The sequence below is a fragment of the Microcaecilia unicolor genome, chromosome 2, assembly GCF_901765095.1.
Source record: "Microcaecilia unicolor chromosome 2, aMicUni1.1, whole genome shotgun sequence".
Classification (NCBI taxonomy): Eukaryota; Metazoa; Chordata; class Amphibia; order Gymnophiona; family Siphonopidae; genus Microcaecilia; species Microcaecilia unicolor.
The window spans coordinates 627143178-627170662 of NC_044032.1; the positions used below are offsets into that span (position 1 = coordinate 627143178).

The following is a 27485-nucleotide window of genomic DNA, read 5'->3' on the forward strand; positions in this document are numbered from 1 at the left end:
CTCTGTTTATTTTTGATCTTTGCTTCCATTTTTTTCTTCCAGGAGACTGGCATGAGCAGCTGTGCCCTCTGGTGACGACCCTGAGGGACTGCATAGAGGATGTGGTGCAGAAGGCGAAGATGTCCATGACCTTTGTCCTGCTGCAGGAGCTTGCTTGCAGCTTGCCCCAGTGCTTGCTGCTCACCCTCAGAAGAGATGTCGTCTTTACTCAAGCAGTAGGTGCTTCTCACATCACACTGTTCCTGTGTGGCTGTTTCTAAATCGAAGTCCATGATTATACTTTCAGAAATCATTATGCACAGTAGGAGGCTGAGATTGCCCACCAGCCATGGGGTAAGGTTAACCAGGCCCAAATCTACTCAGTCTGAATATCCAGTCTAAAAGCTAACAGAGAGCTTGTCTGGTTAATTTGAGGCTTGTTATGGCCTGAGAGTTACCTGGACTAGAGAATGTCACGGGGACAAAGTTTCTCCCGTCCCTGGGGTTCTGTCTCCGTCCCCACCCTGTCCCTGCAGGTTTCTGTCTTCACCCGTCCCATCCACATGGGCTCTGTCCTCATCTTCAGAAGCCTCAAACAATTATGATTTTATATTTAAATCCTTTATTAAAGTATAAAAAGGAACAGTATGCTGTGGAACTGTTGTGTATAAATTACAAATAGAAAACATTAATAACAGTGAGCAGCTATAATAACCCTCCTCACCACTACCCTCTACCCTTCCACCCCAACAATAGATGTTCTACCACCTCAAGGAATCCTAATCCACCCTATTAAAATGTCCAGGGGTACACGATACAACCTGTTCTGTATGCCCTAGAGGGGAGAAATATGCCTTATGAAGCACTGTTATGATTTTTCAAATCTGTGGGTGAATAAGAAGTCATCAACGATCTCAGGATTCAGTCTAGCTCTCCTGTCTTCCACAGTCCTTCCTGCAATAGAAGATGTCTTCTGAGAAGATTTGCTGGTAGCAGGATGTACAGGATCCCCCATATAAAGTTTGCTGGTTGTGGCCAGCATGTCACAGTCATTAACAGGCTTCAGAGTAGAAAATGACACAGGGACAAAGTTTGTCCCCATCCTCGTGGGCTCTATCCCTATCCCCACCCCATCTCCGTGGGATCTGTCCCGTCACACCCATCCCCGCGGTCAGTGCGGTTCCCCGTGTCATTCTCTAACCTGGACAACTTCGGCCATCCAGTACTGAACATCAGCGCTCATCACACTGGGAGCACGATGCATTTTGGCTAGTCAGTCTGACCACTTACTGTTTTACCCCTAATCAGACACCTACTACTACTACTACTTATCATTTCTATAGTGCTTCTAGACGTACGCAGTGCTGTACACTTGAACAAGCTCGACAGAGCTTACAATCTACTTAGGACAGACAAACAGGACAAACAAGAGATAAGGGAATATTAAAGTGAGGATGATAAAATAAGGGTTAGGAGTTAAAAGCAACACCTATAGAAACAGCATTTGGAAATGCAAACAGCTACTTTGTATCGTAGAGGACTCTTGCCTGATTTATTTCCTTTAGAAAATTAACTACAAGATGTGTGTACATTACAACAAAGTTGGCTACTGAGATTTTGTACCTTGAATAGTATTCTCATATTGTTAAGAGCAGGCTGTGTTACATCTCTGAAAATGCATTAGTCAATCAAAATATGTGTGTTATGTTTTTCCCCCTAATGTTTTAGGTGGCTGGATTAGTCTGTGGGTTTATTATCAAGCTGCATTCAAGTTTACACGATCAAGGTTTCTGCAGCAGCTCCACACTGTGGGGATGTTAGTTCAGTACGAAGGTCTTCTTAGTACATATAGTAAGTATTAGTCTCTCATTGGGCACACAGTAATGTAACAGTTTCATCCTTAGGTCATGTATCATTTTGCTGGCTTGACATTTACACATTGTAGCTTATAGAGGCGGCAACAAAGTGACAGACTTTCCAGTGATAATCTGCAGATGTTGATCCACCAGATGTTGATTCATTTTGCACTGGGAATCTCACTGATTTCCATGTGGGATATAAAGTGGTGGTTCATCTGTTTGAGGTGCTGGAGAGCAGTTTTAAAGGCTCAACATGAGACCGAAGGGGATCTGTGTGCTAAACAAAGTTCACAACAGTGATTTCAGACTTGCTATCTATAAATACCTCTCTGTTTTTCCATGCACTAGCTTCGCAACTCTCCACTGTCAATCTTTGCAGCCTCCTATTCTGTAGTTTGTGCTTGCATCTCCTGGGTCTTTCATTGCCAATAGTGTTGTCTCATGCTGTGTCCCTGAAAAGCTGCTGCACTTCCATCTGAGAATCTCTCCTCTGGAGCCCATCCAAGCTTTGCTTTGTAGTCATCTCACTGGAAGTAAAAAACAAAAAAAATGCTTTCACTGCCTAAATGTACTTCCTAAAGCAGAACACAAGGCTACTGGTGCTGTTAAAAAATGCACCATAGCGCAATTACATATATATGTTTTTAATTCAGAATTTCCATAAGAAAACACAATAGGTCTCAAAATATAGGTTAAAAAGACAAAGCAAATCTAATATAATAATTTGCTCCTGTAACGTTCCAATGCCTCTCACTGCGTTCGTAACCATCTCCTGACGTCCACTCTCTCTCCTCCATCCCTCGTCGGAGTTCCATGGCCGCGACGGCCCCACTTGCCGTTCGAGCTCCACGCCCCCCCCCTACTTCGATGTCCGCGCCCTCCCTCTCCTCCCATTTCCACCGGCCCAGCCGCCTCCCTCCCTCGTGTCCGGTGGCCTGCGAGTGCAAGGAGGACGTGTGCTGTTTAAAAAAGTTTAACCTCCTGCTCGGCCGCCACACTGAAGTGCAGCAAGTACAGACGTCCCGCTTCAGACAGTCAGTGGTTTCAGCTGTTCCTGTAGGCCTATCGTTCCTCAAACAGGAAAATGAGGGCGGGACCAGAGGAACAGCTGAAACCACAGCCTGTCTGAAGCGGCGTCTGTACGTGCTGCATTTCAGTGTTGGCGGCCGAGCATGAGGGTAAAACTTTTAAACAGCACACGTCCTCCTTGCACTCGCAGGCCACAGACACAGAGGGAGGAGGAGCTGGGCGCTGGAAATCGGAGGAGAGGGGGGGCGCGGATAGAGGGGGGGGGTCTGAGATGAGAGAGAGGGGGGAGGGGATCCGGAGATGAGAGGGGTCCTGACGAGAGGGAGGGAGTGGGGGGTCCTGAGACGAGAGAGGGTGGGGGAGGAGGAAGCGAGGAGGGGAGAGGGGGGAGGGAGAGGAGGGAGGGAGAAGAGAGGTGGGAGGGGAGGTGGCGGAGGGAGGGAGAAGGGTGATGAGGAGGGGTGAGGAGGAGGGGGATGAGGGGGAGAAGAAGGTGGGGTCGAGGGGGGAACAGGAGGGGGGAGGGGGCCCTGGAACCTTGCTAGCCGCCCGTTTCTTTTCTGTTAGAAGCAGGCTCTTTTTACTAGTATTGCAATAAACTTCACTCTGTTCATGTCAAGCCCCGTTCATGCTCTAATGGGGGGGGGAGGGGAAGAAAAATTAAAAAAGAAATAGTGTAAATGTAATATAGATAGTGGATTCTTAAAATGAATTTAAGGGCCCTTATATTAAAATGCATTAAGCAGTTAGGGATAGATTCTATATATCATGCCTAAATAAACCATCACTGAAAAAAACAAAAATAAATGTAGATGAACTTTATAGAATACGCCATGTTTTTGTTGGTGTAAATGGACACACGTAGTTTTACGGATGTCAAGTAAGCGTATTCTATATTCCATGCCTAAATCTAGGCACCATGCTTAGGCGAAAAAATTTTCTGTGCAGATTTTTTTAAGCGCCATATATAGAACCCCCCCCCCCCCCCCTTAATGTGTGTTTTGCAGTATTGTCCCTTTTTCTGGGCGGAGACATATCATAGGTGGAGAATGGACATAAAAGCGTCAACCAGCTAGTATATTCAGATTACTGAATGCCAGCTGGCTAACGCGAGTTAACATGAGAGCACTTAGGGCCTTATTCTAAATTTATGCTCCTAAATGTATGTAGGAACATAGATTACGCTCGTAATTTAGGAGCATAATTTAAGAGCATAAACTTTGTAGAATAAAGTGTTTAGTGCCTCCTAAATAGGAGACGGTAAGTACTCCCACATTAACTTTTTATAGGTTACGTGCGCTAATGCGAACATCTGCAACATGACCTGACAAAAAAACATATGTTTAAAAAAGCCTTAATTTGTGCTACGTTAAATCTTGACTTTGCATGCGAGAATGTCCCTGGGGGCCCTTTTACTAAGCTGTGTAAACGTCTACACGCACCCAATGCATGCCAGAATGGAGTTACCCGCCCGGTTTACCGCGTGGCTCTTGCGGTAATTTCATTTTTGGTGCGCATCCGATACGCGCGGCGGAAAAATAGTTTTTATTTTCAGACGCGCGTAGGTCATTATCACCCGGTTACCGCGTGAGACTTTACCGCTAGGGTCAATGGCTGGAGGTAAGGTCGCAGACCCAAAATGGATGCGCGACGATTTTGATTTTGCCGCACATCTATTTTCGACAAAAAATTTTTAAAAACGCCTTTTTTACAGGCGCGTTGAAAAATGGATCGGTGCACCCCCAACCCAAAACCCACGCCATTTTTCAGCGCACCTTAATAAAAGGACCCCCCTGTTTATTAAATTTATTTATTGGGATTCATTAACCACCTTTATGAAGAGATTCACCCAAGGCGGTGTACAGTAGGTACAGTTTAACATAAAACTTACAAGTTTGTTACTGCATAACATAGTAAAATGACCAAATACAAACATAAATACATTGAATGAGGTAAACTTGAAAACAGCAAATTGAAACCTAATAATAGGACTACCGTGAAACAGGATCAAAAATACAGCCTTTTAACACTTAAAATTCAATAACAGAGATATAATATGATTTCAGCATAATACTAATTAAATATCTAATAAGCACACCTTAGAACATTCAAATAACAGAGATATCATACTAGTGTTTTTCTACAATACAGCTTACCAGGCAGCTGAGGTGCCAAGTGCAGACATATAGATGGGACAAGATGCGTTGATATAGAGTCAGTTGGCATAATTAACTGGGTGGCTATACTCAAGGCAACTTCTCTGTACATAAACAAGATATCTAACCCTGCACCACCCAAGCTGCAAAGGCCTCAAATACAAATCAACTTACGCATCCAGCTTTCCTACATAAGCACACAACTGTGGAACGCATTACCCAAAAAGGCCTTGAAAAACGACGCACGGCCACCTAAAATTCCGGAAATCACTAAAAACTAACCTATTCAAAAGGCATAACCCTGCCGATCCAACCTAAATGCCTGGTCTCTGCGACACAACAAAACTAAAGTACGTAATGGACATAACTCAACTCTTCCGTTGCACCTTCCCTAATTGTGACTGCCGCCACATGAACTTTATCCTACCCACAGCATCACTTTGGTATTTGTTCTCACCCGGAGCCAGCAAACGCCCTCCAGTACTATGGTAAGTCACATTGAGCCTACAAATATGTGGGATACAAATGTAATGTAACAAATAAATAATAAATTCGAGAAAAGCTGCATTGGCTCCCAATCAAAGAACGGATCATCTTCAAAATCTGCACTCTAGTCCACAAAATTATATGGCGTAGTCCCAGGATACATGATAGACCTTATAGATCTACCAGTAAGGAAACAGAGTCGGATCATCAAGATCATACCTAACCTTTACTACCCAAATTGCAAAGGACTGAAATATAAACAACTCACGCATCCGGCTTCTCCTACATAAGCGCACAACTATGGAATGGCCTCCCAAAAGCGGTGAAAACAATCCACGACCACCTGAACTTCAGGAATCACTAAAAACCAACCTCTTCAAAAAGGCCTACCCCAACGACCCAACGTAAACCTCTTCACCCAGGAACATAGCATTACTAATGATCGTACTGGACATCATGCAATCTTCATCCCTTCCGATCCTCTACATATACCTCATTCGATCAACCGACTGGGCAAGCGCCTTTGACGGTACTATGGAAGCCACATTGAACCTGCAAATAGGTGGGAAAATGTGGGGTACAAATGCAACAAATAAATAAATTACAGTGGGTGTAGCAAGCGAGTTCAGGTGCAGAATGAGTGTAGAGTCAGCCACCCTATGTATTAAAGGCTTGGGAGAAGAGCCAGGCTTTTATCTGCTTCCTGAAGTAGAGGTAGTCTCAAGTTCTACGTAGCCCCCTCTGGGAGTAAAATCCAGAGCGTGGAGGGCTACTCCTGAGAAGGCTCACTGGTGGGTATCCCATCCTACAATTTCTTTTGATAAGGGTACAGATAGTGATGCTCCTTGAGAGGATCTTACAGGTCTCAAAAGTGTGTAAAGCGCTAACTTATTCTTTAAGTACTCTGACCCATCTTGTCTGAGGGCCTTGAAAATCAAACTTAGACCCCTTTTTACTAAGGCGCGCTCATGTTGCTAGCGCGCGCTAAACTTTAGAGACGCCAAGGCATTCCTTCGGGCTTCTCTAACATTTAGCATGCGCCCAATTTTAGCGTGCACTAAAAACGTGAGCATGCCTTAGTAAAAGACCCCCTTAATTTTAAATTTAGCCCTGTAAGGTACTGGTAACCAGTGCAGTTTTTGCAGGAAGGGTGTGATGTGCTCACGTCACTTGCAGCCTTCTATCAGTCGCGCTGAAGCGTTCTGAATTAGTTGGAGCTAGTGCATTAAGAATGTGTTAAGCCCAGATTTCAGTACAAGAAAGCCGAAGGCTACTTTTAATCGTAGCGCACAGCCGTTTACTGCCCCCACCGAAAAAAGCCTTTTTTTTCCCCAGCTGCGGTAAAAAATGGCCCGGCGAAAGCCAAAAACACACGCCCACACTCCCGCAGCCACTTTTTACCGCGGCTTAGAAAAAGGACCCCCTTAATGCCTTTTGGATTATACATTTTAGACAGCAAAATGTGAAAAATGGGTGTGAAGAATGTTTATTTTAAGTTGTTCTCGTGTGATGCACTGCCTAAACTCTTAAAATGAACTCGGAATCATCTAAACTTCAGGAAAATATTGAAGATTACCCTGTTCAAGAAGGAGTGCCATCCAGACGTTATTTAGATTCTTTCTTATCTGTTCAGCAAAATTTATGGACCCTTATGTTTTCCCGTCATCTTTTTTTATCTTTGTTGTCTTAGGTGATAGGTTTATGATTAATTTTTTACTATGACATTGTTTAATGATATTATGCTGAATTGTAGCCTACCCATGTTATTGTGTAAGCCACATTGAGCCTGCAACTAGTGGGAAAATGTGGGGTATAAATGTGTTAAATAAATAAATACTACATTTTGCTCCACATCCCTCGATCCTCCAGTTCCACTATCAAAAACCTATTTAATTAGAAGAAAATAAATCTTAAATTTCTTGGGAGCACAGGATGGCACAGGTAGACTGGGACAGGTCTGCAGAGTCCCTTCACATCTGAAAAACATCAAACATGATCTTTTGTTGAGTTCCCTGACTGGGCATCTCAGCGGAGAGGCCAGATATTAAACAGCTTTTGAGATTAGATTTTCCTCAAGAGCACTTGAAAACAGGATAACGCATACAGACAGGAGCATATGAGGAAATCTCCCTGTGCTGTATGCCAAACTTACCATGCAATAACTCTTCGTCTCCTGAATTCTATAATACTGCACACCTCTTTAGTGAACGCCCCCTAACATGCCCATGTTCCTCCCATGACCATTCCCCCTCTCAGTTTGACGTTAAAAAGATTTGCACACACATCTTTATAGAATAGCGTTTAGCAAGATGGAGGTACAAATCCAAATTGTTGCCAATTAATGCCAGTAATGGAATGTTAGTACCCAATTATTGGTGCTATCTGGCTCGTTACTCTATTAAATTTGCACACACAATTTTGAGCGCCATATCTAGAATTCAGGGGTAAGTGATCTGTGTTAATGTTCTTGCATTTAACTGTATGGGCCCGCAACAGTTAACAAAGAGGCTTATGAGTTATAGCATGATAAGTTTGGCATACAGCACAGGTAGATTTCCTCATATGCTCCTGTCTGTATGCGTTATCTTGTTTTCAAGTGCTCTTGAGGAAAATCTAATCTCAAAAGCTGTTTAATATCTGGCCTCTCCGCTGAGATGCCCAGTCAGGGAACTCAACAAAAGATCATGTTTGATGTTTTTCAGATGTGAAGGGACTCTGCATACCTGTCCCAGTCTGCCTGTGCCATCCTGTGCTCCCCAGAAATTTAAGATTTATTTTCTTCTAATTAATAGGTTTTTGATAGTGGAACTGGAGGATCGAGGGATGTGAAGCAAAATGTAGTATCACATGAGAACAACTTAAAATAAACATTCTTCACACCCATGTACATTTTTGTCTAAAATGTATAATCCAAAAGGCATTAAGGGGTCCTTTTTCTAAGCCGCGGTAAAAAGTGGCCTGCGGGAGTGTGGGCGTGTGTTTTTGGCTTTCGCCGGGCCATTTTTTACCGCAGCTGGGTGAAAAAAGGCTTTTTTCAGTGGGGGCAGTAAATGGCTGTGTGCTACGATTAAAAGTAGCCTTCGGCTATTTGCTGCCTGAGAACTTACCGCAAGCCATCAACCTAGCGGTAAGGGCTCACATGCTACTCACACGGTATTCATGCCGTATGCACCGTTGTGACCGCGCTGCCGATTACGGCCAGGAACGCCACTGCAGTAGAAAATAATTTTCTACCGTGGGAACCAGCGCATGCCAACTTTGGAATTACGGCCAGGCGCCCGCGCTAGCCCAGCGGTAGAGCCGATTTGGCGCATGCTACCCACGCCGCTGCTTTGTAAAGGACCTCTATAGTAGGAGCTTATCAGGCTCATTTTCAAAAGAGAAGGACGTCCATCTTTCGACATAAATCGGAACATGGATGTCCATCCCCCAGAGACGTCCAAATCGGTATAATCGAAACCCGATTTTGGACGTCTTCAACTGCAGTCCGTCACAAGGATGGCCAAAGTTCAGAGGATTAGGGAAGGTGGGACTTGGGCGTGCCTAACACTTGGACGTCTTTGATCCATAATCGAAAAAAGCAAGGACGTCTCTGACGAACACTTGGACGTTCTCACCCGGACGTGTTTTTTTTTACAAATAAGGCACAAGAAGGTGCCCAAAATGACCAGATGACCACCGGAGGGAATTGGGGATGACCTCCCATTACTCCCCCAGTTGTCACTAACCCCCTCCCACCCTCAAAAAACATCTTTAAAAATATTTTGTGCCAGCCTTAGATGTCATACTCGGGTCCATGACAGCACGTGAAGGTCCCAGGAGCAGTTTTAGTGGGTACTGCAGTGCACTTCAGACAGGCGAACCCATGACCATACCCCCCACCTGCTACATTTGTAGAGGAAACAAGCCCACTGTACCCACATATAGGTGCCCCCTTCACCCGTAAGGGCTATGGTAGTGGTGTACAGTTGTGGGTAGTGGGGTTTTGGGGGGCTCAGCACACAAGGTAAGGGAGCAATGTTCCTGGGAGCATTTTATGAAGTCCACTGCAGTGCCCCCTAGGGTGCCCAGTTGGTGTTTTGGCATGTCAGGGAGACAAGTGCAGTAGAAATGCTGGCCCCTCCCACGTCCAAATGGCTTGCATTTGGACATTTTTGACTTGGATGTCTTTGGTTTCGAAAATCGCCGAAAGTCAAAGACGTCCAAATTTAAGGATGTCCTTGGATTTGGACGTCTCTGACGGTATTTTCGAAACGAAAGATGGACGTCCATCTTGTTTCGAAAATACAGTTTTCCCTGCCCCCGGATTTGGACATTTTACAAAGACATCCAAATCGCAACTTGGACGTTTCTTTCGAAAATGCCCCTCCATGTTACTGATCTGCATAACATACTCTACACTTTCATCGTGGTACTGTAGTGGATTGTTTGTGAATTTGGGGCTCTACTTCCCCTCCTCTCTTTCCCACTAGTTTCATGTTTTCCTAGCGTCTGGCTGTACGCATGCTTATCAGCCGGCACGTTCTAATTGCAGTTTCTCCTCTGCAGGTGAGGAAGTTGGAATGCTGGAGGACATGGCTCTTGGTATTTCAGATCTACAACATGTAATGTTTAAAATAGTGGAAGCCCAGTCTGATGACTTCCTACCGGTGGTTAGTGGAAGGCGGTAAGTGCTGTGTATGTCTCAAAGGCAGAGGTACGGGTTGTGCATGTGGATCAGGCATGCAAATTTGCTAGCACCCATTTGATTCTTTAGTATGCCTTTAAAAACTTAGGGGTCAGTTTTCAGTGGGGTTTAACCAGGCTCCTGCCCATTTACACCTTATTGAACTAGTCAGCTGAAGCACTTAACCGGGTAGTGCTGCTGAATATCACTGCTAACCGGCTATCCCCTAACTAGCTTGGTTAGGGGCGGGCTGGGGGCGGAGATAGCATGGAGCTGCAACTTAGTCGGTTAACGGCAAGATTCAGTCCACTAACCGGCTAAGTAGGTACATAAAGTTAGGACATCAAAGCAGCTGAGTTAACCGGGCATTGGTCTGAATATTGGTCAGTGCCCAGCAGATGTACCCGGATATTCAGTACTGGAAGCTGCATGTACCCTGGCATTGAATGTCTGGGGTTAGGTCAGCCCGTGGCTGGAAACCACTTACCATCTCAGGCTGAATTTTATCCCCTTACCTGCAAATCTATATCTATAAAGCAGACACTTGTGGTTTGTTTGTTTGTCCGTGTTTGAACTCCTCCGGCCCCCGAAGAGCTACGGCTACCAAACTCGGCATGCAGACTCTACCCGCCATTGCCTAGGTTATTGTGTAGTTTGAAGCAATTCGGTTCACGGGGGCACTCAGAGGAGGGGGAGCAATATCTCCATCCATTAAATGAGTAGGCCGCAGGTCGGAAAGTTCTTTCTTGCTGTTGCTAAGCGACAAACTGCTTGGGACAGGGTGAGGGAGACTGGTGGGGAGAAACACGGACAGCTGCTGTGCAGTTGTCCCTCGCTCATTCTCTAATACCCTCTTCCCTAATAATTTCAGTACAAGGGGGGGTTCAAAGATTGGTGGGAACAGGGTAATGAGAAAGTATTAGTGCAGACTGGGGAGCGTGTGTGTGTGCATGGATTCAGTACCCCCTCCCAAGTCCATGAGATGAGACAGACTACTAAGCGACAAACTGAGGGGCAGGGTTGCCAGATGGGCAGTTTTCCGCAACCCGCCGCGGGTAACTTTTGCCCGCGGCGGGTTGCGGTTTTTTGGGCTCGTTTTGTTTTTTTCTGTGCGGGTTTTGGGGCGGTTTTTCGGCCGGCAGGGGTGAGGCTAATGGCGACAGAGGCGGAGTTTGTGACGTTTTGGGCGGGGTTTGTTGACGTATTGGGCGGGGCGATGAGTGTGGGGGCGGGGCTGATGACGGCAGGGGCGGGGTGATGACGGAAGGGGCAGGGTTGATGACGGCGGGGGTGGGGGTGATGACGGAAGGGGCGGGGTTGATGACGTCGGGGGTGGGGTGTGTGCGGTTTTTGAGCGGTTTTGTGTGAGAATTTTTTTTTTTATATGGCAACCCTGCTGAGGGGTTGAGAGACTGTGACAGAGGCTGCTTGGGACAGGGTGAGGGCTCAGAGACTAGTGGGGAGAAACACGGACATTAGCAGTGTAGTTGTCCCTTTCTCATTCTCTAATACCCTCCTCCATAACAATTTCAGTACAAGGGAGGTTCAGAGACTGGTGGGAACAGGGTAGGGAGAAAGTATTGGGGTTAGGCTGAGAAGCGTGTGTGTGTGCGTGAATTCACTACCCCGCCAGGGGAGTGCTTCTCAAATAAAGGGCGGGAAACAAATTTCAATATGCCCTTGAAAAGAAGGCTGTGTTTTGACAGGAAAACGTTGAAAGCCAAACAGCAGGCACTGGCTAGATTGAAAGAAACAACTAATCGAGAAAATCAACCTAAAAAAATTGATCGGAAAAGTGAAGTGCTAGGTAGGGATCCAGTCTCCACATTGTCTGATTTAAGGGTGTATTAAACTCAATGTCACTCTTTCTCACACACCCCTCACCAAAATAACCCCAGACACACTCAGCCATTCTCACCCCCCCCCCCCCCCACTCACACACACACACACACACCCATTCTAATACAGTAATCAGCAAAACATCCCACTCACCTGTTCTCACACACCCCTCAGCAAAACAACCCCAGTCACACACCCCAGAATAGCACACCCCCACTGACACTCGCCCCTCAGTACCACACCCCCACTGACACCCGTACTCACACACCCCAGAGTAGCACACCTCCACGCACACTCACCCCTCAGCATACTTATACAGCAGGGGTGTAGCCAGATGGCTAATTTTGCTGGGCCTGAGCCCAAGGTGGGTGGGCATGGAATTTACCTCCCCCCGGCCCCCTCCGGTTGCTCCTCTCTCCACCCCTCCCTGTCTACAAACCGCAAATATTAAATACTTGAGCTAGTAGGGATCCCCAAACCCTGCCAGCTAAAGACTTCCTCCTTCTCCTCCTCGAGCAAACAGCACTCTTCCAAACGGCAGCTGGCATCACTTGCCTCAAACTAATGCTAAGATCTGCTATTTGCAAGGTATGCAGGAGGGACTGATGTTGGGAGTTTTCAGCTGGTGGGGCTTGGGAATCCCTGCCAGCCACATCATAAGTGTGCTGCTACTGGGTGGGCCTGAGCCCAAAGTGGGTGGGCCTGGGCCCACCCAAGCCCACCCTTGGCTACGCCATTGTTATACAGTGCTATTACACACAAATAAACTACTAACCAGTTTGGCTTAGTAAACAGGGACCTAAATAAATAGCACATGTTAATTTGTAGGTTAACATGAATTCAATTACTTTAGTCCGCCCTACATTTTTTGAGCCATGCTAATGATCAAAATGCATGTTATGAAATGCATATACCTAGGGCAATAGCCTATGACTGCTGCCTTCCCAGATAGCTAAGTTATGGTCTTCTACTGTACAGTGTTTGTCTTCCCAATGGCTGACGTGAAAAAGGCCAGGAAGCGAACAAGAGATCAGTGCAGTGGCGTAGCCACAGGTGGGCTGGGGTGGGCCAGGGCCCACCCACATAGGGCTCAGGCCCACCCAACAGTAATACACATTTAGCAGTAGCTGGTGGGGATCCCAATCTTTGCCAGCTGAAGACTTCCCCCTGATGGTAACAGAAATGCTACTCTCCATGATACTGGCACCTGCACATTCTCAGTTTTCCGCGCCTGCCTGCTGCAGATTGCCAAGGTGGAGAGAAGCATTTTTCCACCAGCTGAGATATTTTTTTGGTGGGGGTGGAGAACACTTGGTGCCCACCCACTTCTTGCCTAGGCCCACCCAAAATCTGCTGTCTGGCTACGCCCCTGGATCAGTGTAAAGGATGTTAAATAGGGCTGGGAAGGTAGATTAGCCACACTATAATGTACTGAAATTCTTCAGCTGCAAAGTAAATTACAAGAGATCTGTGGCATATGAAGGCCTAATATTTTTTCATTATTGTCTAATCTAAGGCTTTGGATGTTTTCAGTATTGCAGGGTTTTTTTTTTTTTTGTCTTAATAGGGCTGTGTGTCTTAGATGATTGCAAATTAAATTCAGTACAAAGAGCTACAGTTTCCAGGGAAAAAAAAAAAGCGTTTCTTCCACTGGGCTGGGGGGGGGGAGGGTTAATGCACATCCCCATTCTTCTTAATTATTCCTGACAATGCACTTTCAGTGCGGGAGTTTCCAAGGAAAGTATTAAAATGAATAGCCAGGATGGTCACAGTGTGGTGGGCAAACCATCCAAAGTAATTAAGAAAAATTGAGGCCATTGACGCGGACAGAAGAAACACATCTTCTTGTAAATGGCTCCCACATGGAGACTTGAGTAATGAAGAAATAACTTATTTGTGGCCTGGCGTTACCATTGACGTCAACAGTGGGAAGCTTTGGTTTTGAAAAAGACTCAGCCTTCAAAGCAGCGGATGCACAATGGATCACAGAGCCAGGATCATTTCGGTGGCAAAAAGGACGAGTTCCTGGAGGATCTGATTTCCATGCTGTGATCAACTAGTGTCATAAAAGATTGAGAGAGGCTTGGGTGAAATCTTTTTTATAGCTGTTAAATTTCTACAAAAAAAATAAAGTAAGGACTTTCAAAGATGCAGGAACGTAGGGGGAAAAAATAGCCAGTCGTTGTGTTTCTAGAATGTTCTTCTGTTCTTATAGAAGATTAACACTAGGCATTAGAGAACTCAGAAATGTCTTGGGTTGTGTAAAACTTTCTGGAACTCCTAGAAGACAGCAGTGATTTCTGGCCACATTCTTATGAGCTTGAAAACTTTTATATTTGTTCTTCAAGTGATATCTCACAGAAAATAAATAAACATTGTAATTTAGATCAAGTATATTTTTATACTGTACACTAAACAGTTACCAGCAGAAAGAACTCTTATACTGATAAGAGACTGCTTAAAGCAACATAGACAGCTGGGTTTTATTAATGCAATGAAGTTGTCCAACAGGAAGAACAGGATTAAAAAACACTCATATAATTAATTTGTTTTGCTAGGGCTGGAACACAGTCATTTTCAGTGAGGTGATAATTCCTCTGTATAGGTTGTTGGTGGGACTTTGTGTCCAGTTCTGAAGGCCCTCACACAGAAAGGACGCGAGCAGGCTGAAGTTAGTCCAGAGTAGGACTGCCAAAACAGTTTGCATCAAAAGCAATGTGAGATGACAATTAAAGGCCCTAAATATATTGTATAAATTGTCTCAAAACTGAATTAATTCCACCCAAATCTACCAATCAAATCCAGACACACAAACCACCTGTAGTGGAATATACTGCACGTACTTCCCTATGAAGAAAGACTAAGGAGGCTAGGGCTATTCAGCTTGGAGAAGAGACGGCTGAGGGGAGACATGATAGAGGTATATAAAATAATGAGTGGAGTGGAACAGGTGGATGTGAAGCGTCTGTTCACGCTTTCCAAAAATACTAGGACTAGGGGGCATGCGATTAAACTACAGTGTAGTAAATTTAAAACAAATCAGAGAAAATTTTTCTTCACCCAACGTGTAATTAAACTCTGGAATTCGTTGCCGGAAAATGTGGTGAAGGCGGTTAGCTTAGCAGAGTTTAAAAAGGGGTTGGACGGTTTCCTAAAGGACAAGTCCATAAACCGCTACTAAACGGACTTGGAAAAATCCAAAATCCCAGGAATAACATGTATAGAATGTTTGTACGTTTGGGAAGCTTGCCAGGTGCCCTTGGCCTGGATTGGCCGCTGTCGTGGACAAGATGCTGGGCTCGATGGACCCTTGGTCTTTTCCCAGTATGGCATTACTTATGTACTTATGTACCTGTTTGTATGCATAAGGCCTGCATGGTCTAAGTGAGGCCTATGAACCAAACTCTGACTAGGCCAGGAACTGTCTTTTTAGGACAATACTATCATGGCTTTTACAAGACTTCCTGCAGCACTGGACATTGACATTCCAAGAAGCATCTGTGTTTCTCTACTACTACTACTACTTAACACTTCTAAAGCGCTGCTAGGGTTACGCAGCACTATACAGTTTAACAAAGAAGGACAGTCCCTGCTCAAAGGAGCTTACAATCTAATGGACAAAATGTGCAGTCAATCAAATTGGGGCAGTCTAGATTTCCTGAATAGGGGTATAGTGGTTAGGTGCCGAAGGCGACATTGAAGAGGTGGGCTTTGAGCAAGGATTTGAAGATGGGCAGGGAGGGGGCTTGGTATATGGGCTCAGGAAGTTATTCCAAGCATAAGGAGAGGCGAGGCAGAAAGGGCGGAGCCTAGAATTGGCGGTGGTGGAGAAGGGTACAGAGAGGAGGGATTTGTCCTGTGAGCGGAGGTTTCGGGTAGGAGCGTACGGGGAGATAAGGGTAGAGAAGTAATTAGGGGCTGCAGATTGAGTGCATTTGTAGGTTAGCAGGAGAAGCTTGAACTGTATGCGGTACCTGATCGGAAGCCAGTGAAGTGACTTGAGGAGAGGGGTGATATGAGTATATCGGTCCAGGTGGAAGATAAGACGTGCAGCAGAGTTCTGAATGGATTGAAGGGGGGATAGATGGTTAAGTGGGAGGCCAGTGAGGAGTAGGTTGCAGTAGTCAAGGCGAGAGGTGTGAAACTGCAGGAGTGTGATGTACACCGACACTGGCATGTGATAATTTTGGCTGCTCATCTCTTGAGGCACCAGCGGTACCAGCTGTGATAAAGAGGACCATCACCAAGGCCAGGGGCCTCATTATATCATCTGCACAGGTATTCCTGTGCCAAGCTAATGACAATTACCATCTGGTTAGCTCGGTGATCCTAGAGGACCAAAATCTTTACCATCCACTTTCTAAGTGCACACTTCATGCTAGCAGTCTTTGTCTGCTCAGCTGATCCAATCAGAGTACTGTTACACATGTGATACGATCTGCAGTATTTGAGGGACACTGACTTGACAGGAAGGGAGTCTACTCAAGGAGTTAGAAGAGCTACACAGGCAGTTAGACTGAGAGACAGACAAATTTCTCTGATGTGTGTTATTTCACTAGCCAATATGTAGACCCAGTGCCGTAGCGAGGGCAGCTGACACCTGGGGTGGGTCGCCGCTGTGCACCCCCCCCCCCCCCCCCGGGTGCAGCACGGCGCACCCTCCCCGCTCTGGAGCACACACCCCCCCCCCCCCCCCCCCCGGAGCACGTACTTACATCGCAAAGCAGCAAGGGACGGGCGGTAGGGCCGATCCGCCCCGACTGCATGTTACTGGGAGCTGCGTCGGCTCCGCTGGTTCCCTGCTCTCTCTGCCCCGGAACAGGAAGTAACCTGTTCCGGGGCAGAGCGAGCAGGGAACCAGCGGAGCCGACCCCCCCCCCCCCCCAGCGGCGTGCACCCGGGGCAGACCGCCCCACCGCCCCCCTTCCTACACCACTGTGTAGACCGCACCTTGAGTATTGTGTCCAATTTTGGTCGCCGCATCTCAAGAAAGATATAGTGGAATTGGAAAAGGTGCAGCGAAGGGCAACGAAAATGATAGCGGGGATGGGACGACTTCCCTATGAAGAAAGGGGACGACTTCCCTATGAAGAAAGACTAAGGAGGCTAGGGCTATACAGCTTGGAGAAGAGACGGCTGAGGGGAGACATGATAGAGGTATATAAAATAATGAGTGGAGTGGAACAGGTGGATGTGAAGCGTCTGTTCATGCTTTCCAAAAATACTAGGACTAGGGGGCATGCGATGAAACTACAGTGTAGTAAATTTAAAACAAATCGGAGAAAATGTTTCTTCACCCAACGTGTAATTAAACTCTGGAATTCGTTGCCGTAGAATGTGGTGAAGGCGGTTAGCTTAGCAGAGTTTTAAAAGGGTTTAGACGGTTTCCTAAAGGACAAGTCCATAGACCGCTACTAAATGGACTTGGAAAAATCCACAATTTCAGGAATAACATGTATAGAATGTTTGTACGTTTGGGAAGCTGCCAGGTGCCCTTGACCTGGATTGGCCGCTGTCGGGGACAGGATGCTGGGCTTGATGGGCCTTTGGTCTTTTCCCAGTATGGCATTACTTATGTACTTATTACTGAGGGTCTAAAGCCCTCAGTGCTCATAAAGGAACTGAACTAAGAATATGTGTAATACTGAGTAAGAACCAGTACTAGGTAGCATCTTAGCTTCGACTAAGATACTTCCAGAGAAGAGCTGTGTGCATTTTAGCTTCATCGCAATGAACACAGACTGAAGACACAGTGGAGCAGGCAACCTATCTACACAGCCTTGTTCAGGAGCTGGCTGGGAAACTTCAGCTTGGAGTCCAAGAGGGAAAGGAGAGACCTGCCACACAGAGGGAGTCAAAAGACTTTTCCAGGCAGCCTACAGGTTGAGGTCAGTTATTCTTCCTATAGTCGAGATGAGATTGAGAGCTAAGTTCCAAGTGAGTCAGAACCTTTTGGCACGTGATCTTAGGTTAGCCCCGGTAGTTATGTCTCAGGAATAATTATTAGTTACACTAATATTGTTACCGTTCCCCTCTCTCTCCTTCCCCTCATTCCTTTTCCTCCTTTCCTGAAGTTACTATAGAGGAAACTACACTTCTCCTTTCTTCCTCAAAATGTACCACCTGTTCCTCTGATCCCATTCCCACCCACCTTCGTAATGCCATCTCACCTGCTCTTATTCCTTTTATCTGTCACATTCTCAACCTCTCACTTTCCACTGCGACTGTCCCTGCTGCCTTTAAACATGCTGTGGTCACACCTCTCCTTAAGAAGCCTTCACTCGACCCTATTTGTCCCTCTAATTGCCGACCCATCTCCCGCCTCCCTTTTCTCTCCAAATTACTTGAGCGTGCTGTTCACCGCCGCTGCCTTGATTTTCTCTCTTCACATGCTATTCTTGACCACTACAATCTGGTTTTCGCCCTCTCCAATCAACCGAAACTGCGCTTACTAAAGTCTCCAAAGACCTATTACTGGTTAAATCCAGAGGTCAATATTCCATCCTCATTCTTCTTGATCTTTCCGCTGCTTTTGACACTGTCGATCAAAGAAATCAATCAGATTCGTCTGACACTACCTGCCTCTAGTGAATCCATGCTGCCTCGGGTCCTGCAGTCCATTCAGTTCGAGAAACCTCACAATCCTCCACTTTAGAAGCGTTTCCATAAGTTTGCTCACCACTGAGGTCAGACTGACAGGTCTATAATTTCCAGCCTCCTCCTTACTTCCGCTCTTGTGTATAAGGACCCACATCTGGCCTTCTCCAGTCCTCCGGGACCACTCCAAACTCTAAGGAAGCATTGAAGATGTCAGACATCGGAGCTGCCAAAACCTTTCCAAGTTCCTTGAGCATCCTTGGATGTATCCCATCAGGCTCCATTGCTTTGTCTACTTTTAGTTTAGCTATCTTCACATGAACACAGTCTTCTGAGAATTGGTCCCGGTCTTCCATATATCCATCCCCATTTGTATTTGTTTTCTGCGGTTTGTAACCGGGTCACCCTTCCAGGACCCAGCCAGGGCCGACCCTGCTTGGCTTTCTTCCGAGTACCACGACTATCCGGTCTTACCCCTCAATGGACGTCTCTCTGATCCAGCCTAACGGGAGAGAGGCCTCTGCTTCTCCAAGTCCTCTCTTGTTCCTTTTCACAAATGCTCCGCTCACAACCAGTGTGGTTAATAAAAAGTCTTTATTTTTGCCAACACATTCTTTCCTTTTGGTTCAAACACCACCAAAAAGCATTTACTCTGTGTCTTTTAGTCAAACACTTCTCAGGCCCTAGAGCAGTTCATACAGCCTCTTCTCATTCCCCTCCTCTTCTCCTGTGCTGGGGATACTCTCACAGCCTCACAGTTCAACAGAGCAATTAAGGAAACAAAACAGCTTTTCTTCCTAGTTTCAGTGTACCTGTCCTATTTGAACTAGAGTCTCTCCCCACTGCCTCAGTTTCTCTCCTCCAGTCTTCCACCACCGGGTTAATGGAGCTGCCAGGAAACCTCTCACTGTATCCTTCTCCTTCTGGGCCAGAGCAGCAATTTCCATGCTCTCCTCCCCCTGTCCCTCAGTCACCTCCATTTTATCCTCCTCACCAGCCTCCTCCTCCTCAAGCCTTCCCAGCTGGCCCTCAATACCCTCATCAGAAATCATCTCCCAATCCTCTACACCCTCCCCTACTTTCTGCATAGCTCGTCTGGGAAGAGAGGGTTCCTAGGATTGGTAGTTCATTCCTCGCTTCCCCCCTTCAGTTGGCTTTTCAGCATACTAGGAACTTGGTATTGGAACTTTCTCGGTCGGCATTCCCCTGCTCTCAGCAACCCTCGCTCCCGTGGTTCCCTTGTTCTCCTATCACCTGCCCTCTCACAGGTTCTACCCCCCAGCCTTTCATCCTTTAAAACAGAATAGAAATAATTGTTAAGCAGTTCAGCTTTATCCTTATCAGCTTCTACATTTATTTATTTATTTATTTAATTTGTATCCCACATTTTACCACCTATTTGCAGACTCAATGTGGCTTACAATATTACATCTTGGCAGGCACCAATCAAGAGTAAATATACAATTAGATTACATACAAAGAAATGAGTGTAACATAATAATTATAATCAATTCAGTAAATCAGAAAACAGTCAAACTATCAAGTAAGTAATGAGGCATTGGAGTTCTTATTATTGATTATTATGGTAAGTCTTGTTAAAGAGATAAGTTTTTAGTGTTTTTCGAAAGTTAATTAAGACATGAATAGTTTTCAGATCAAGTGGTAATGCATGCCACAGCTGAGTGCCAATGTAAGAAAAGCATATACTTCCCACTCAGCTTGGAGTCTCACAATGCTATTATGGCACTTCTTCCTGTCGTTTATATATCCGAAAAAATGTCTTGTCTCCTAATTTTACTGTCCAGCTTATAATCGAAATAGTAAAACGCCTATATTGTGACCCAAATCGGGAGATAGACGTTTATCTCACAAAAACGAATAAAGCGGTATAATCGAAAGCCGAATTTGGACGTTTTCAACTGCACTCCGTCGCGGATGCGGACAAAGTTGATGGGGGCATGTCGAAGGCGTGGTGAAGGCGGAACTGGGGCGTGGTTATCGGCCTATCAGAGATGGGTGCCTTTCGCCGATAATGGAAAAAAAATATGCGTTTTTAGTGAGAATTTAGGGCACTTTTCCTAGACCCTGTTTTTCCACGAATAGGGCCCCAAAAAGTGCCCTAAATGACCAGATGACCACTGGAGGGAGTCGGGGATGACCTCCCCTGACTCCCCCAGTGGTCACAAACCCCCTCCCACCACAAAAATATGCCGTTTCACAACTTTTTATGTTCACCCTCAAATGTCATACCCACCTCTCTGGCAGCAGTATGCAGGTCACTGGAGCAGTTATTAGGGGGTGCAGTGGACTTCAGGCAGGTGGACCCAGGCCCATCCCCCCCCCTACCTGTTACACTTGTGCTGGTAAATGGGAGCCCTCCAAACCGCCCCCCAAACCCACTGTACCCACATGTAGGTGCCCCCCTTCACCCCTTAGGGCTATAGTAATGGTGTAGACTTGTGGGCAGTGGGTTTTGAGGGGGATTTGGGGGGCTCAACACACAAGGGAAGGGTGCTATGCAACTGGGAGCTCTTTTACCTTTTTTTTTGTTTTTGTAAAAGTGCCCCCTAGGGTGCCCGGTTGGTGTCCTGGCATGTGAGGGGGACCAGTGCACTACGAATCCTGGCCCCTCCTACGAACAAATGCCTTGGATTTATTCGTTTTTGAGCCGGGCGCTTTCATTTTCCATTATCGCTGAAAAACAAAAACGCCCAGCTCACAAATTGTCGAATAAAACATGGACGTCTATTTTTTGCGAAAATACGGTTTGGTCCGCCCCTTCACGGACCCGTTCTCGGAGATAGACGCCCATGGAGATAGACGTTTTCGTTCAATTATGCCCCTCTGTATCAGCTATCTTTTCTTCCATTCGCCTCTTCTCATTCCTGATAGCTTTTCCTACTTCTCTTAGCTTTTCCTTAGCTTTGCTCAGCCTCCTCTTTCTGAGTCGTCTTGTGATGTATGAAGGCTAACCTTCTTTCCCTTACCTTTTTCTGCTACTACATTCGAGAACCAAAGCGACCTTCGTTTCCTCTTACTTTTATGTCATTTTCTAACATAAAGGTTTTTGTCACCTTTAAGATAACTCCTTTCAGTTTCACCCACTGCTGTTCTGCTTCCTACAGCTGTTTCCATCCAACTAACTCTTCCCTGAGAAATTCCCCCATCTCAGCAAAGTCAATTCTTTTGAAATCTAGGACCCTCAATCTTGAATAAACCCTCTCCTCCTTTGTCTTAACGTTGAACCACACCATTTGGTGATCGCTAGATGCCAGATGATCTCCCACTGTAACATCAGAAACATTCCTGTTTGTGAGCACTAGGTCTAGGATAGCTCCATCCCACGTAGGTTCCTTTACCCACTGCTGAAATAATTTTAACTGTAGAGAATCCAAGATCTCATTGCTTCTAGACGACCGTGCAGCAGGGAAGCCCTAATTGACGCCCGGCATGTTAAAATCGTCTAGTAATAATACTTCCCCTTCTCTAGCTATTTTGTGAATGTCTTTAATTAGGTCTCTGTCCATTTCTTCCGACTGTGAAGATGACCTATATATTAAACCAACATAAATACATTGTCCTTTCCCTGTTACCAGTTTAACCCACAGTGCTTTTTCCTTACCCCATATCTCCTGCAGTTCTGTCACTTTAATATTATTTTTCATGTATAATGCCAATCCTCCACCCTTTTTTCCTACCCTGGCCTTCTTGAATAGATTATAGCCAAGTATAACTATATCCCAGTCATGGCTCTCCATGAACCACATCTCTGTGGCCACCACTAAATCCAAGCCAGCTTCTATCATTGCAGCCTCTAGATCTAGAAATTTGTTTCCCATACTACGGGCATTGGTATACAAGGCTCCCCAGATGGGACTCTTTTTTTTCCTCTTTTCTATAAGGGTATTTGATATCTTACCTTCCTGAGGGTTATTTATGACTTTGGGGCTTTTCTCACCCATCCCCAGCAAATTTAGTTTAAAGCCCTCTTTAGTACTTTAGCCAGTTTGGTACAGAAGATACTTTGTCCCTTCCTTGAAAGATGGACACCATCATCACTCAGTAGCTCTTGGAAAATCATCCCATGGTCCAGGAAACCGAAGCGTTTGTGTTGGCACCATCCACAGGGCCACACATTTAGCTCCAGGATGACAGCTTCCCTCATTTGGTTTTTACCTTCAACCGGAAGGATTGATGAGAACACCGCCTGCGCACCTAGGTGCTTTACCCTCTGACCCAGAGCAATGAAGTCACGTTTGATATGTTCAGTAGAATACCTGGCAGTATCATTTGTGCCAACCTAATGATGACCCCATTAGCCAAATTCCTATCCAGCCATGGCCTCAACCCCTACATCAACGCCAACGATGTCACAATATACATCCCGTTTAAACACGACCTAACAGAAATCATAAACAGAATTGAACTCAGCCTGCAAGTCATGAACTCATGGGCGGATGCATTCCAACTAAAACTCAACGCAGAAAAGACACACTGCCTCATCCTTTCATCACAATATAATACGAACAAACCTACCATTATAAACACCCCAGATTACACTCTTCCTGTATCAGACAGCCTGAAAATTCTTGGAGTCACTATTGACCAAAACCTTACGTTAGAAACCCAAGCGAAAATCACAATAAAGAAAATGTTCCACTCAATGTGGAAACTTAAGCGAGTAAAACCTTTCTTCCCGAGAGAGATGTTTCGCAGACTGGTACAATCAATGGTGTTAAGTCACCTAGACTACTGTAATGCAATCTACGCCGGATGTAAAGAACAAATTATTAAGAAACTCCAAACTGCCCAAAACACCGTAGCCAGACTCATATTCGGAAAAACAAGATACGAAAGTGCCAAATCCCTACATGAAAGACTACATTGGCTCCCAATCAAAGAACGAATTGCGTTCAAAATCTGCACCCTGGTTCACAAAATCATTCATGGTGAGGCCCCGATCTACATGGCAGACCTTATAGACTTACTGACCAGAAACACAAAAAAGTCAGCACGCACATACTTAAATCTTCACTACCCAACCTGCAAAGGACTAAAATATAAATCAACATATGCATCCAGCTTCTCCTACATAAGCGCACAACTTTGGAATGCACTACCAAACGTCATGAAAACAATGCATGACCTAATAATCTTTCGGAAATTACTAAAAACCAATTTGTTCAAAAAGGCATACCATAATGATCCAACCTAAACACCTGAACCCTGCAACACAACGAAACCTATACCAGTATTGGACAAAAACTTAATTCTTCCTCCTAGACTACATAAATTATTCTGTTACTCACGAACTTTAACGCAGTCACCACTCTGTATCTCTTTACCGGAATTGGCGATCACCATCATGGTACTATATAAGCCACATTGAGCCTGCAAATAGGTGGGAAAATGTGGGATACAAATGCAACAAATAAATAAATATATAGTAAGTGCCACAATTGACAAGTATAAATCACAAATGGGACATCTAAAATAATTGCCTACATGTTTAACTCTCACACATAGCAGAGCTTAGTAAATAGGTCACTGAAGTACGTATGAAAGGCATTAGCACTAGGAAGTAGTTGGATTCCTCTGTTTGCTGTAGGGGGATGTGCACAGGCCAAAAATGTTTGAAGTTCGTTTGCTTTTTTTCCCCCCTGGATCTTCTGGGTTGTTTTGGTCCATTTCACACATTCATTTTAATAGTATATTTCTTTAACGTGCATTTGAACTTTTTAACATATGTAAATTGATTGTGTATTAATTCACAGATTAACATGCATTAAAATGAGGATGTGTGCATTAAAGATTTTTTTCAGGTGCATTAGTGCATGTAAATCCTTTTGCTGTTTAATGCACAGCTGGTGAGGAATTTAGTTGAATAGGATGTTCCCACCCCTTACGATTCCTGTTTTTCTTTCAGGGATCATTACGTCATAGAGGTCAAGCTTCCAGCTAAGTTGTTTGAGTTGCTGCCACAGGAGATTAAAGGAGGGAAGTTGCTTCATGTGTGTCCAGTGTTATTTAATATTGGAATTAACGAGCAGCAAACACTTGCTGAAAGGTAAGGAGGCAGTGTTAGGATGGAAAACACTTTCACAGAATTCAAAATACACAATACTTGCTAGCGTAAAGCGATGCACAGGTGGTACACCTGATGGGTGCTTCAGTCAAATGACAGCGAAAAGTCAGGGGAGAACAGCTAGGCCCAGCTCTTGCTTTGCATTCAGGCCCAGATGCACAAAACCTAACGAGCCCACAACTTGCGTTTTAAACTGGTTCCAGCCAGTTTAAAACGCAAGTAGTTCACCCCGGGCATGCACTAAGGGCATTTTCCCTGCCACGGTAGCAGGCAACGAAAACGGAATGCAAATGTTTGAAAAGCTATTATAATGAGCTGCAGTACCGTTGCAGCCCATTATAATCAGATGCACTACCGTTTTTCCGATTCCCTTACCGTAGGAACCCTAACGAGATGTCTGACCTCTTGTTAGGGCTCCTGTGAGGGAATCGGAAAGGAAAAGGGCCCCCAAAAAAGGTTAAAAAGAAAAAAAAAAAAAAAAGCAGGGAGCGCATGTGAGGGGCGTCCTTTAAGGACGTACTCTCCCTGCGCTTCTGAGAGACGTCTTTTTTTTTTTTTTGCAGTTTTTTGTTCTGCCGGCGCTCGTGTTTCTTTTCCCCCTTCTTGAGTCTTCGCCGCGCCACTTACCCCTCCACAGCGAAATTTTTCTATTTTCCTGGTTGCCGGAGAATCGGGACGTCCCTTTAGATTAGGCTCCTCTTCCTGGTCTCTTCAGCCAATCAGAGCGCGTTTCGCTGACAACAGCCAGCTAAGCCCGCTTTGATTGGCTGAAGAGACCAGGAAGAGGAGCCTAATCTAAAGGGACGTCCCGATTCTCCGACTCAGGTACCGAAGGACTAGAGAATGCAAGTGAGCTACAACGAGTAGCTCATTTGCATTCCCTATCGTTGATGCATTCCCGTTCCCTACCGATTCGCTATGGAATCGGTAGGGAACGGGAATTACCAATGTCTTTCATGCATCTGGGCCTCAGTTGTTAATAAATTGGTTCTAGTTGTAGCAGGATTAACTTGGTCATCAGACAAATAGGAGAACTTAAATCACCTATTGAAAAATAAAGACATATATCGATTAGTACACCGGTGTTTGGACATTGGAGCCTGGTATGTGTAACTCTTAATTTTAGAAGGTAAGGACATGTTTGCCTGCATGTTGTTGAAATGAATAGACATTGGTTTAATAGCATTCCAAAGAGTCAGTGCATGAAAAAAAAAGACTCCTATGAAGAATGTCCACAGAAAGTTTCTAGCCAAGTTCATAACCTAACCCAGTGGACTTTGATCCACAGCAATGTAAGACGGTCTTTCAAAGTCACATATCTGCCATCCAAGATGGAGAAGCACTGCTCGTAATGCCCAACAAAATTGGCATGCAAGAGTCAAAGCCTTCAGAACTGCACCATGGGATACTAGTACTTCTGTCCATTCATATTGGATATACATATAGATAGTAACATAGTAGATGACGGCAGAAAAAGACCTGCACGGTCCATCCAGTCTGCCCAAGAAATGTGCCACTTTTTTGTGTATACCTTACCTTGATTTGTACCTGTCTTTTTTCAGGGCACATACCGTACAAGTCTGCCCAGCACTATCCCCGCCTCCCAACCACCAGCCCCGCCTCCCACTACCGGCTCTGTTATCCAATCTCAGCGAAGCTCCTGAGGATCCATTTCTTCTGAACAGGATTCCTTTATGTTTATCCCACACATGTTTGAATTCCGTTACAGTTTTCATCTCCACCACCTCCCGCGGGAGGGCATTCCAAGCATCCACCACTCTCTCCGTGAAAAAATACTTCCTGACATTTTTCTTGATTCTGCCCCCCCCTTCAATCTCATTTCATGTCCTCTAGTTCTACCGCCTTCCCATCTCCGGAAAAGGTTCGTTTGTGGATTAATACCTTTCAAATATTTGAACGTCTGTATCATATCACCTCTGTTTCTCCTCTCCTCCAGGGTATACATGTTTGATTTATGAACACCATCTGTTCGCCTTAATGATATTTATTAAGATATATTAACTGCCCTTATTCTGCAGAAGAAATTTACCCATGGTGTGGTGTACATGGCTAAACATAGGTAGGAGGGGTGGGGTAGCTCACACCTTTTCAGTAGTAGATCAAGGTGAGCTAAATTTGTTTACAGTAGGTACTTGCCTGTCCCTCATGGACTCACAATCTAAATTTGTACCTCAGCCAATGGAGGGTTAAGTGACATACCAAAGACCACAACAGGCAGCCGTGGGATTTAAGCCTGGCTTCTGTGGTTCTCAGTCCATTGCTCTAATCATTAGGCCACCCCTCCACTCTATAGGCAATTTATCTTATCACAATAAAGTGTCATTGTACTATGCAGAGCAATGAAGTAAACTTGAGAAAAGGCAAATAATAGCAGCAATATGATACACTGGAAGATATAAATTGCAACACTAAAAGCAAATAATGAAATTTGCTTACAAAAGAACACGGAGGTTGATTTAACTCGAGAGGCTTGAGCCTTTGTTTGGCAAATAACCAGCTGAAGTAGTGAAAAGGGATACTTCTGTTTAAAGTGTTTTTGAAGGGGAAAAAATAGTTATTTGGGTTGAAGAGAAAAGCAGTTATTTGAGAATGTGCTGGAGGATGTCATCCCATACTCCAATACAGGCTCTGCTCCATGTCTCCCTTGCCCACAAAGAATTGTTCATCCACCCAGTAATACAGGCTTTATTCACCTACTTGAGGCCTCTAGCTCAATGCATTTTAGAAGCAGCCTGCTCAAATGCAAAGAACTGCGGTCTTTGTACAAA

General features: G+C 45.2%; 1 protein-coding gene across 1 annotated transcript in view; it reads left to right on the forward strand.

Moving 5' to 3' along the window:
• The window catches only part of INPP4B (inositol polyphosphate-4-phosphatase type II B), an 853440-nt gene that overhangs the window by 728307 nt on the left and 97648 nt on the right, over window positions 1-27485 (forward strand). Inside the window, exon 18 of the mRNA XM_030192243.1 lies at window positions 24538-24678. Within this exon, the coding sequence (XP_030048103.1) occupies window positions 24538-24678 (141 nt within the window). The remainder of the gene's footprint in view (window positions 1-24537; window positions 24679-27485) is intronic.